Source organism: Grammomys surdaster, unplaced genomic scaffold (genome assembly GCF_004785775.1).
Source record: "Grammomys surdaster isolate TR1022 unplaced genomic scaffold, NIH_TR_1.0 122166, whole genome shotgun sequence".
Taxonomy (NCBI): Eukaryota; Metazoa; Chordata; class Mammalia; order Rodentia; family Muridae; genus Grammomys; species Grammomys surdaster.
Window position 1 is genome coordinate 6,484 of NW_021617734.1, and position 12,091 is coordinate 18,574.

Sequence of the window (12,091 nt, forward strand, 5' to 3'; positions counted from 1 at the left end):
CACTGTTTACATTCATAGGGCTTCTCTCCAGTATGTGTTCTTTTATGATTCTGAAGATGACTGTTCCGTTCAAAGGCTTTACCACACTGTTTACATTCATAGGGCTTCTCTCCATTATGTTTTCTTTTATGCCTTTGAAGATGACTGTTCAGTGCAAAGGCTTTACCACACTGTTTACATTCATAGTGCATCTCTCTAGTATGTGTTCTTTTATGTCTCTGAAGATGACTGTTCTGTGCAAAGGCTTTACCACACTGATTACATTCATAGGGCTTCTCTCCAGTATGAGTTCTTTTATGATTCTGAAGAACACTGTTCCGTGCAAAGGCTTTACCACACTGGTTACATTCATAGGGCTTCTCTCCAGTATGTGTTCTTTTATGACTCTGAAGCTGACTGTTCTGTGCAAAGGCTTTACCACATTGTTTACATTCATAGGGCTTCTCTCCAGTATGTGTTCTTTTATGACTCTGAAGATGACTGTTCTGTGCAAAGGCTTTACCACACTGTTTACATTCATAGGGCCTCTCTCCAGTATGTGTTCTTTTAGGGCTTTGCAGATGGCTGTGGCATGCAAAGGCTTCACCACGTGTGTTACAATCACAGGGTTTCTCTCCTGTGTTTGTTCTCCTATGCATTTCAAGACCACTCTCATATACAAAGGCTCCAGTAAGCATTCTTTTATGTATCTGAGGATGACTGTGACTTGAAAACACTTCATTACATTGGACATTTTTATAGGTTTTCTCTCCAGTGTGAATTCTTTCTTCCCTTTGAAGATGCCTGTGACATACAAAATCTTGATCACTTTGCATATATTTAGAAATTTTATCTACAGTATAAATTCTTCCATGCCTGTGTATGTGATTGGCCCTTTTGGAAGTTTTACCCCAAGTATTATATTACTGAATATTTTTATATGTATGAATCACTTTTGCAGTGTTTTCTAAATGTAATGAGAAATCAGATACAACAACGTTTCATCATTTTGTTTATGTCCATGGTGTTCTCCTTTATTATGGGTTCCATTACATCTTTAATGATATCTGTTATTGTAAAAGTATTTATTTCATGGCTCACATTCATAGCAATCTTTTCTCATATGTTTTTTTAAAAAATATATTTTAGAAACCATGAAAGAACTCACAGCTTTTAAACAATGACTACAGCCAGGCAGTGGTGGCGTATATCTTTAATCCCTGCACTTGGAAGGCAGAGACAGGTGGATTTCTGAGTTCAAGGCTAGTCTGGTCTTCAGAGTGAGTTCCAGGACAGCCAGGGCTATACAGAGAAATCCTGTATTGAAAAACTAAAAAAAAGAAAGAAAAAGAAAATAAAATCATATCAAGTTCAACAAATCTGCTCAAAGTGGGAATAATAACTTATCATCTAAATGTTCTGGGAGAGAGAGAGATGTACAGGGTTTCTATCAATATCTTTAAATAATTGAGAACTGCATCCTCTATATAAAAATATAGATTGATAGATAGATAGATAGATAGATAGATAGATAGAAAGATAGATAGATAGATGAACAGAGATGTATGTACCTTACAATATACTATTAAAGGTAGAATAACGAATAAAATGTACCCATATTGCATTCACACAATTTGAATTTTTGTACTCAAGAGACATGTGTGGTATTCACATTAAGTTTTCTATGCAAATTTCTCAACACTTATGAACTTCCACTATCACGAAACTCACCCACCTTCCTACATGTACGTGAGTAACCTGTCCTTTTTTGTGTACTGTTTGCTCATGAGAAGGATTTGGATGTATACACATAATGCATTCAAAGTGTATCCTTCTTGTAATATTTACAGCTATTAAGAGTAAACAGACTGGCAGATCTGCATTTTAGTTTCAATGGGGTTGTGCTTCAAATAGTACTATCAGTTAAGGCACTGTTTCCATGTATTCTACACTGAAGAATGCACTGCAAACGAAAATAGAATACCTGTCATAGAGGTACATGCATTTGTTAGAATTAAATACTCAATATCTTTAAAGCTCTGCTTATTTACACTGTCAGTTTTTTTTCTTTTTTTTGGTTCTTTTGAGACAGGGTTTCTTTGTGTAGCCCTGGCTGTCCTGGAACTCACTGTGTAGACCAGTCTGGCATCGAACTCAGAAATTCGCCTGCCTCTGCCTTCCAAGTGCTGGAATTAAAGGTGTGAGCCACCACCACCTGGCCTACACTGTTGTTTTTAACAAAAACATCAAGAACACATGGAGATTTCTTCAGAGGTATATTTGGATCACCACATAAATAAACATTACCTTCCATGTCTTCTAGAATTTTGAGAATTCTTTTCATAACTGTGGTCTTCCCAATAATAGCCTGAAACATAGTACCAGAAAATGTACGATGAATTTAGGCAAAATTTAAGGTACTCTCTTCAGTGAACCTTAAACCACGTCTGATTCATTCACCTCATTCATCCTCCTTCTCAATTGAAATTATAGAAGAGCATCAACAACAACAGAAGAAGCAAGCAAAAAGACAAACAAACAAACATACAAACCAAGAAACCAGTTGCCTTCTGATTTTAAAAAGGAAAACAACATTAACAGTCTTACCTATAGCAGTGAGGTTCCTGAAGGTCTCCAGCATCACCTCTTTGTAGAGCTTCTTCTGGGAAGGATCCAGCAAAGCCCATTCTTCCCGAGTAAAGTTTACAGTCACATCCTCATACGTCACTGCATCCTAAAACATCCCGTACGTGCTTATAAAATAAAGCATGGCGCTCACATAGTCAACATATATTTCATTGATATTGTATTCAAATGATTTTCACTTTTCCTCCAGTTACTTCCTGACACAGAAGTTATAATGTAATTACAAAGCCTTTTTAGAAGGAAAGTGAATTAAAAGGTTCACTTCTCCCATTTCTTTATCTTTTGAATAGGATATACATCTGCAAGAAAAAGACCAATTAACAGATATAAAGAGACAAGCAGACAGACCAACAGTACTAAGCACACATCATATTGTATGAATAATTACCAACTACAAAAAGTAAAGAATTATTTGTCAGATGGTTATTTATTTATTTATTTATTTATTTATTTTTGCTATGGGAATCCAATTTATACATGAGTATGGAAGATCTTTCCATCTTTTTACATCTACAATTTCTTTCTTCAGGATTTGAAGTTCTTTTTGCATAGATCATTGACTTGCTTGGTTAGAGTTATACCAAAATACATTATATAATTCGTGGCTATTGTAAAGTATATTGTTTCCCTTGTTACTTCTCAGTCCAATTACCATTTCAATAAGGGACAGCTACTGATTTCCTTGAGTTGTTTTCTTTTTTTTCCCTCCAGCCACTCAGCTGAAGGTGTATATCAATTGCAGGGATTCTCTGGTAGAATTTTGGGGATCACTTATGTATAGAATCTTATCATCAACAAATAGCACTACTTTGACTTCTTCCTTTCCAAATTGTATTCCCTTGATCTCCTTTAGCTGTTTTATTGCTTTTGCTATAATTTAAATGTTTATATTGAATACATAGGGAGAAAGTGGACAGCCATTTCTTGTACCTGATTTTAGTGGAATTGCTTTAATGTTCTCTCCATTTAGATTGATGTTGAAGGACCAGGCACACATGAGATGCAAATTCATGCACACAAGCAAAATACTCATATTTATTCCAACATAAATTCAAAACCAACACAACAAGTAGGAAGTCTGCCATGACCTACAATCCAATGACTCAGCAGGATTAGGCAGTATCACTGTCATCAGTACATGACTTTCTGGAAAACAGAGTGATATTCTCTGTCAAATTTCAAAATGCAAGATATGGGTGAAACTCAGCATAACCGCGTATGCTTGATATATACAAAAAAACCTATATTGTCAGCCGATAATATAAAACAACATCAGCCAGCCAATAGTACAAAACCAAAAACAACAACCAAAAAAAGCCGGGTATGTTGGCCCACATGTATTACTTTGGAGACAGACTCAGATTGATCTCAAATTTAGAGGTTTGTAGGTATCCACCCTATTTGCAGGACAGCCAAAGCTATAGAGAAAATCATTGTCTTCTAAAACAAACACAAAAAGAACAAAACTAAAAATAGTAAAACATTAAGCTAACAAAATTTTAGCCATAATGTTATTATGCACTATACTAAGGCTATCATTGTGTTATTTAAACACTGAGTTCTGTGCTTCCATTTCTCGTTGTAATCATTATTTAAGCATTTCCTGACTCAATGTTTTATAAGTATTGTTCCACATTAATTCTCTGATTTGTCAATAAACGCTAATAAGCCACTGACTGAGTAGGTGAGAGAATAAGCAGAACTTCCTCTCAGCCATGGAATGGGGAAAGAAAATGGGAGAGGGGATTCAGTATAAGGAGGGTCCATAAGACTTCATGAGAAAACATTTCAAGCCTAGACAGTCAGATCAGTACTAAAATGCAAGAATCACTAGAAATTTGACTAGAAAGTAGCCAGATTAGCTTAGAGGATGAAAATAAAGGAATATAGTTCATTTAGTGTGCACTCAAAGCTTGATAAATGAAAATAATACTCCAGTTTAAATTTTCTGACTAAGTATTTCAGGCTCCTTGAATAGATCTTCAGAGGTTCAGCTGATCCCAAACCAGCTACAGTGAAAGAAAAAAAGAAAGAAAGAAAGGAAAAGAGAGAAGAAATGCAGAGGCAGTTCTTTTAAGAAATCCCTGCTGAGTCAAAAACAAGTGGCCCTTCAATACAAGCCAGCTTCCCAGACTGGACAGTTTCCTAGCTAGGCATGAGGCTAGATTCCTTTGAGGAGGGGCTCATGCTGGCCTGACTCACACTAGACAGGAGAGCAAAAACATCTCTGATACTTACAACTTCCCAGAGAAGGGCAGGGTCAGATCTATTGAAGCATCTATGGGTAATGAGATGCAAAAGAATATTCCATTGAAGTGGACTTAGCTGGTATAGCTATTTTACCATCTGACAAAATAGACATCAAATGAAAATTAATTTAAAGCAATGCAGGACATTTCATGTTCATTAAGAAAAAAAAATCCAAAAGGAGGATGTTTCAATACTTATATGTATGTCCAAAACATACGAGCACCATAGTTAGAAACACGCATTGACCCTCATGTATTGATAATGGGAGATTTCAATATCTCATGACCACCAAAGGACAGGCCCTCCAGACTAAAAGTAATCAGAGAAATGCTACAGCTGACTGATGTGAAAAAACAAAGAAACCTCACAGATATTTACAGAACATCCCATCCCAAAACAAAAAAATATACATTTTTTTCTCAGCACCTCCCAAACTGACCAAATCATTGAATACAAAACAAGTATCAATAGATACCAGAAAATCTGAATAACCACGCTGCATTATCAGCCAGTCATGATAAAAGCTGCACATCAATAATAGAAACAACCAAAGGTGGCTTACAGACCCTTTGAAGCTGAACAACTTTCTACTATACTCATAATATAAAATGCGTTAGAAGAACTCTAAAGAAGCAAGTGAAAGACCTGTATGATGAAAAATGACGAACCTTTGAAGAAAGAAATGGAAGAATATATCAGAAGATGGAAAGATCGCTCAAGCTCATAGATCAGTAGGATTAACAGAGTGAAAATGGCGATCTTACCAAAAGCAAACTACAGATTCACCACAATCCCCACCAAATTCCCAAAAGAATAGTTTACAGACCTTGAAAGGACAATTCCAGCTTTGTGTGGAAGAACAAAATCCCAGGAGATCTAAAACAATTCTGAACAATAAGAGAATTGCTTGGTATTTGGATAAAAACAGATACAGTGATCTATGGAATAGAACTGAAGGTGCAGAAATAATCCCAACAACATACGGGCACCTAATTTTTAATAAGAAGCCCAGAATCAAACAATGGGAATAAAGACAGCATCTTCAATAATGAAGCTTGTTACATTTTATCTTTGCATACAGAAGACAGCAGATAGGTCCATATTCATCAGCTTGTACTAACTCTAGTTGAAGTGACTCAATGTATTATTGTGGAGGGAATGACATTGATCTCCCTGGAAACAAGAAAGAGAACAGATTCTGTGGCTGGACTTGGATTGAGGGGGACAGCAATGGGAGGGGTCAGTTGAAGGTGGAGAGAGGAGATCAGGGAGAATCTCCTGGAATTCAAGAGAATCTGGGGATTCATGTAGAAACCTAGTACACTCGCATCTTCATAGAATTTATTAGAATGATACTAGTGGAGATTCATAATAATGGAAGATATGGAATCTGAAGTGGCAATCCCTGTATACCTGCAGGGCTCCTATGGTGAGACTGGGTTCAATTCATGTGAGTTGTTGGCCAACGTGGTCCTGTGGAGTTTCCTAAGATAACCCACGCGGACACTAGGACATAATTAGCATTCATTAAAACTGACAGCAGGGCCTCATTGCTGAGAACAACTTCCACACAGCTCACTAAATATAGAGAGATCTAGGAGGTACAGGCTTGGACCTTCACCTTTTTTGCTAAAAGGCTCAAGTCCCAGGTGTTCTAGGATCCACATGTCTTGCCTATGAGAAATCACTCCATATACAATCAGATGATTAATTAACAGAAACAATTCTTCAAAACTAGGGTGAATGTAGCACTGGCTAATGCTCCAGAGGAGCCAATAAGAACAGATTTTGCATTCAACAGATGCCGTCACCCTTACATCTATTTTAGGTTAAATCCCAGGTTTTAATTTTGCACAAATTAAGAAGGGACAGGAGAATTCAAATCCAGCCACTTAGAATGATGGGAGACTTTAAAAGCAACGACTTTCTCAGCATTTTTCTTGAGTACAACAGTGCTCCATAACATCAGGTCTTTCATCAATGACTTGGTCCTACATAAATGGTCCCAGAGGCTACAAAGGAGAGAGATGGCAGAATGTATACAGAGCTGTGTGAGGAAGCCTTTAACAAGCTATGTCTTATGCCAAGGAGGATTCCTACAAGAATTAGAATCTTATAAACTGAGTCCATAGGAGAAATGGAAAGAAATGGGACAAACATGTCAAGTCAGAAGAAACTATCATAAAACGGAAGAAATTCAGGAACAGTCTAATAACACAATGATGCACAAAGGGTTTACTAGGTAACACTAGAATAGTACTAATGGAACTGCCAGTAGTAGACTTGGAACTGAGAACAATACCGCCACCTGGTGGAAAGACTTGTCTCAGCATCTGAAGAAACACCTCAAAAGAAAAAAAACCCTGTTCCTAGACCATTACGAGCTCTTCCAAGCATATTCCTGGTTTAAAAGGAGGAACTTTGGTTTTCTGAGTTGTTGCTATTGCTTTTACTTTTTGTTGTTGTTCTTGTTTTCCACTTACCTCACGCCCTTAGGGAAAGCGGTCAAGTGTGAGGCCCCTGTTAGTTGCTGTGCCAAGCTTGTTCCTGATTTTGATAAGGGATACATCATTCTCCATATCTAAGGGCCATAGTGAAAGTCTTGCTTTATCAGCCCACACCAAAACAAAAAACAAAAAAAAACCATGATTTTAAATTTCAAATTATGCCACCTAGTATCATCTTGTCCATGTTGTACAACTGTGGTGTACTGGACTTTGATGGCACAATAAGCTTTAATGTCCATTGTGATCTTACAATTCCCCATTTAGCAGCTTTCTAGAGTGTGCTCTTTGATATGGGGGATGGCAATAGTTGCTGGTCATAAATCAGGATTGTCTCATATTCATGGTTTGGAGCCATCATTTCTGAACAATCCTGGAGAATGAACTTGTGTATCCTAGAATTCTAATTGCTAATAGGACTTGTTCCAAAACTACTTATTTGTGAATAGTACACAGGTGGTTTTAAGTATCTAAATTCTAGCTGGTTTGACTATTGCCTGAGAACTGATAAAAACGTTATACCATCACTTTTAGTCTTTTATATCATAGCTTAATATTGTAGTGCTAAGATACACATGAGACGTGATACTGTCCAACTCCCCTCCCCAAAATCAATTCAAAGGGATCTTACACATAAATGTTAAATTCTAAAGGGAGAACTAGTAGAAGATGTCAAAACACTAGGCCTCACCAATTTGGCACCCTTCCAATCATGTTTCTGTACATAAGCTTCAGCTCCAAATGTTTTCTGCAGATTAAGACACACAGTTAAGTTATTCAGAAGCCAACACTGGTCTTGGGAATAGCTAATACCACAGGGAACCTCACAGTTGACTGCATCTAGTTGCTAGTCCCCACCCAGCCCTCGGCGGGGCCCACCATTACAGCTATCTCTCAGGGTTTTTGTAGCTTACTCCTCCTGATGGTGGGCACTGAACATGCTCCCCATGTGGAAACTTCAGAGCTTGCCTGTGCTCACTGACACAACAACAGCAGTAGCACACAAAGCACCATGCACTGAAGCACTCAAGCTGCTCAGATACAGGGAAACTGAAGCACTGAAAACAGGAAAAACCCTCCTTCTTTCCTGACTGGCAGGTCTATCTGGGGGAACCTGATTGGCCTCTGAGTCTTGAATGACATGAGTTCCTCTCTCAGGGTTAGTGTGTGCTGAGAGGACATACCACATGGTTTCCTGTCCAAGGCTACCAAACATGAGAAGGATAAGAGCTACAGAGATTTGTATTCCAGTAGCACATGTGCCTGCCTTCCAATAGCCTAGAAGTCTGTCAGCCAAAGCAGCCCTTGGGAGGTCCCTCCACTGAAGCTCAAGAGTGATTAGTGGCCATGTCCTCCCCTTTGTGGGAAGAGACTCTGTGCTCACCAGGTCACAACATGCCAGCTTGCCTGTTTTCGCCTTACAGCACTCAGTAGGCATTTCCCCTTATCCATCCTGGAATCCAGGTGGAAAACTACACAGCACAGCTCAACTTGCAGTGGAGTGAAACATCTGTCCTTCATGTGGAACCGTTCCCAATATATTGCCACTGCAACAGAGACTGTACCTTTGTAACTTCATGCTGGGTTAAGGTAAACTGTAGCTCCTTCTCACCTGGTATGTATGAGACAAGCTTGGAAGAAAAGCAGAAGGCAGATGACAAAAACTGTGGAGCAGTTTTTAGTCAGCACGGCTTCCTAAGTGAGAAGGCTAAAAAAAAAAAAAAAAAAAAAAAAAAAACAAATAGGGCTGGAGAGATGGCTCAGCGGTTAAGAATACTGACTGCTCTACCAGAGATCCTGAGTTCAATTCCCAGCAACCGAGTGGTGGCTCACAACCATCTGTAATGGGATCTGATGCCCTCTTCTGGTGTGTCTGAAAGCAGCAAGAGTGTACTCATATAAATAAAATCTTTTGAAAACAAACAAACAAAACAAAAAACAAAGAGACCTCCCACTATTGTTCCTGTAAAGATCAACAGAACTGAGAGAAGGAATGAATGATGGAGAAAGTGGATGTATTAGAATGGCTCTGAGGCAGAGGACTAACTAGACTAAGAACTGCTGCCTAACAATGGAAAGTTGAAGAAGACAGTAGTGTTTAACTCTATGTGGCTGAAAGTCTGACCCAATCTTCAGCAAATACCAGAATTCCAAAGCAATAGGCTCTAATGACATTAAAACTCAACTTGATAGCCACTTTTTATATAATATTGATAATTATATAATTTAATTATAATACATTAGGTCAGCAATCCCCTGAGTTTTCTCTATATCCCTTCCAAAAATTTCCCCAGGTGATTGTCCTTGTTAAGAATGTGTGATTAAGTATGCACAAATCTCCAGGTGGTAGCACACACCTTTAACCCCAGCACTTGGGAGGCAGAGGCAGGCGGATTTCTGAGTTAGACGCCAGCCTGGTCTACAGAGTGAGCACTAGGACAGACAGGGCTACACAGAGAAACCCGGTCTCAGAAAAACCAAAAAAAAAAAAAGTATGCACAAATATATAAATAAAATTTTCAAAGTACATTCTGTTGTGTGCATGTATAAGGACTTCAGGACTGGCCATGTTTCTCTGAATAGTCAAATAGGGAGGTCATCTTTCTTTCATGCTAATTCTTCCAGTTGCTGGAGAGTTTGACAATTTAATGACCAAATGATATTGGGGGCAAAGTTGTTTATGCCCACAGTGTACTAGGGAATCCAGGAATATTAAACACACATTAGACACTTCTCAGTGAAGGAAATAAAATAACTTCATTCAATTCAAAATGCTCAGAGTGTATTTCTTTTCTTTCTTTCTTTCTTTCTTTCTTTCTTTCTTTCTTTCTTTCTTTTTTTTTTTGGTTTTTGGAGACAGGGTTTCTCTGTGTAGCCCTGGCTGTTCTGGAACTCACTCTGTAGACCAGGCTGGCCCCTAACTCTGAAATCCACCTGCCTCTGCTTCCCAAGTGCTGGGATTAAAGGAGTACACCACCATCGCCTGGCCTCAGACTGTATTTCTTAAGGACCTCTTAAACTGCTTGCTACTTGAACGCAGACCTTCCTTACCTACCTTTAGCTATAGAGGTGGTCCTTATCTGCCTTCTGCAGACTAGTTAGTTATCCCACACTCTTTCTTCCAAAGAGTGGTTATCCTCCTTAGCTGAACTGTCCAATGTACTTCATTACCTCTATGCCTTTGGTCAGAGACCACATGGAATTGTAAGTCTTTTACAAATAGACCCCATTTTTGTGGACACATGTACTTTGTAAAATGATGTCTATGTAGTCAAAACTTAAACCATACTGTACACCTAGAAATGGACTGATTGTGCTGCTTCTTTCCTGGAAATATGTCCCAAAATTGTACTGCATTTTAAATATACAGGCAATGATTGGCTGGCAGTAGACGTCCCATGTTTTATTAACATTGCAAAAGAATTCAGAGATGTGACTGTCTTTGTTAACCACACACTAATCTAAAAGCATGGGACCCTACCTTGAAATGAACATTTTACCACTCCTGAGCCTGGACTTGCTGCATCTAAAACTGACCTTGAACTCAGGAATGTGCCTGCCTTTTTATTTCCCTGCCTTTGTGTCTTTCTCATTCAAGGCGGAAGTAACAGGGCAGGACCACATTCTTGAGAAAGGTAAGCATACAGAGAGTTTTCACCTGATCCTGACTCATGTATGTTGGGTTCCTTTGGAATGTTCCACTATTTTTATGTTATGCCACCTTAACAACCCCTCATCCCCCTCCCCATTACTTGGTTTGTGGTTTTTCCCCTTAAAATCCCCTCTCAAACTGGCTGTCAGGGTCAATTCAGCTCCTGTGTGGGCATACGAATTATCAGGCAGCTATCTGTCACATGCCCGAATAAACCTTTTGCTCAGGTACACGGTGTCTCCAGCAGATTACTGGGTGGTCGCGACTTTCTTAGACTTGAGTGAGGGTCTCCCCTCTGCGGAGGTCTTCACTCTCAACAGACAATCTGAAATGACTCAGAAACACTCAAACATTCACCGGCCTCAGCCATTATGGAATTGCAAATAAAAACTACTTTGTGATTCTACATGACACATGTCAGAGTGGTTATGATCAATAACATAAATGACCTTTCCATATTAGTGAGAATATAAAGCAAGTGTTCCACCCACTACTCCTTTGTTGGACTCTAAGATCCAAAACCAGGGGATGTGCTCCCACAGAAATGCACGGGGACAGGACTTGCTGCAATTTCATGAGGTTTGACCTCACATGCAGGCAAGAGAGTGCCGAACAAGAGCTGGGTACAGTGTTTATGGGTACAGTATAGTTCATGAGGGCAAACCACACAAAGTCTCAGGTTCGGTCTCTAGGTGACTAAGATTATGACAAGGAATGCCTTTCTTTTGCCTAGGTTTGTTAAGGGCTCAGATTCCTGATTCCAGGAATGTATCTTAAGTGCTCTGGGCTCTCCTCACCTGAAGGTGGGTCCCACCCCTGTGGTCTGAGGAATGTTAATCAGCCTCTCCCTTCCTCCTCTGAATGTTAATCCAACAAGTGTCCCTAAGGAATGTGTCCCTCCCGGGATGTGTCCTGGGACAGTGATATTCTTGAGACCAAAAATCCTACATTTAGACCCAAAAGTCTTACACTTGTAGGAGTGCAAACTAATATAGCCAATATGAAAATCAATATGATGATTCCTCAGGAAACTAGGAAATCTGTCTTCCTCCAGACCCAG

The 12,091-nt window shown here is 39.0% G+C and overlaps 1 protein-coding gene across 1 annotated transcript in view; it reads right to left on the reverse strand.

The window, feature by feature from the left end:
* The window catches only part of LOC114636116 (zinc finger protein 844-like), a gene marked incomplete at its 5' end in the record, with an annotated part of 5,961 nt that extends 3,248 nt beyond the window's left edge, over window positions 1-2,713 (reverse strand). The window contains 2 exon segments of the mRNA XM_028784392.1: window positions 1-783; window positions 2,587-2,713. The exon segment at window positions 1-783 is cut by the window's left edge and continues 107 nt beyond it. Of these exon segments, the coding sequence (XP_028640225.1) occupies window positions 1-783; window positions 2,587-2,713 (910 nt within the window).
* Between the last annotated feature and the right edge of the window lie 9,378 nt (window positions 2,714-12,091).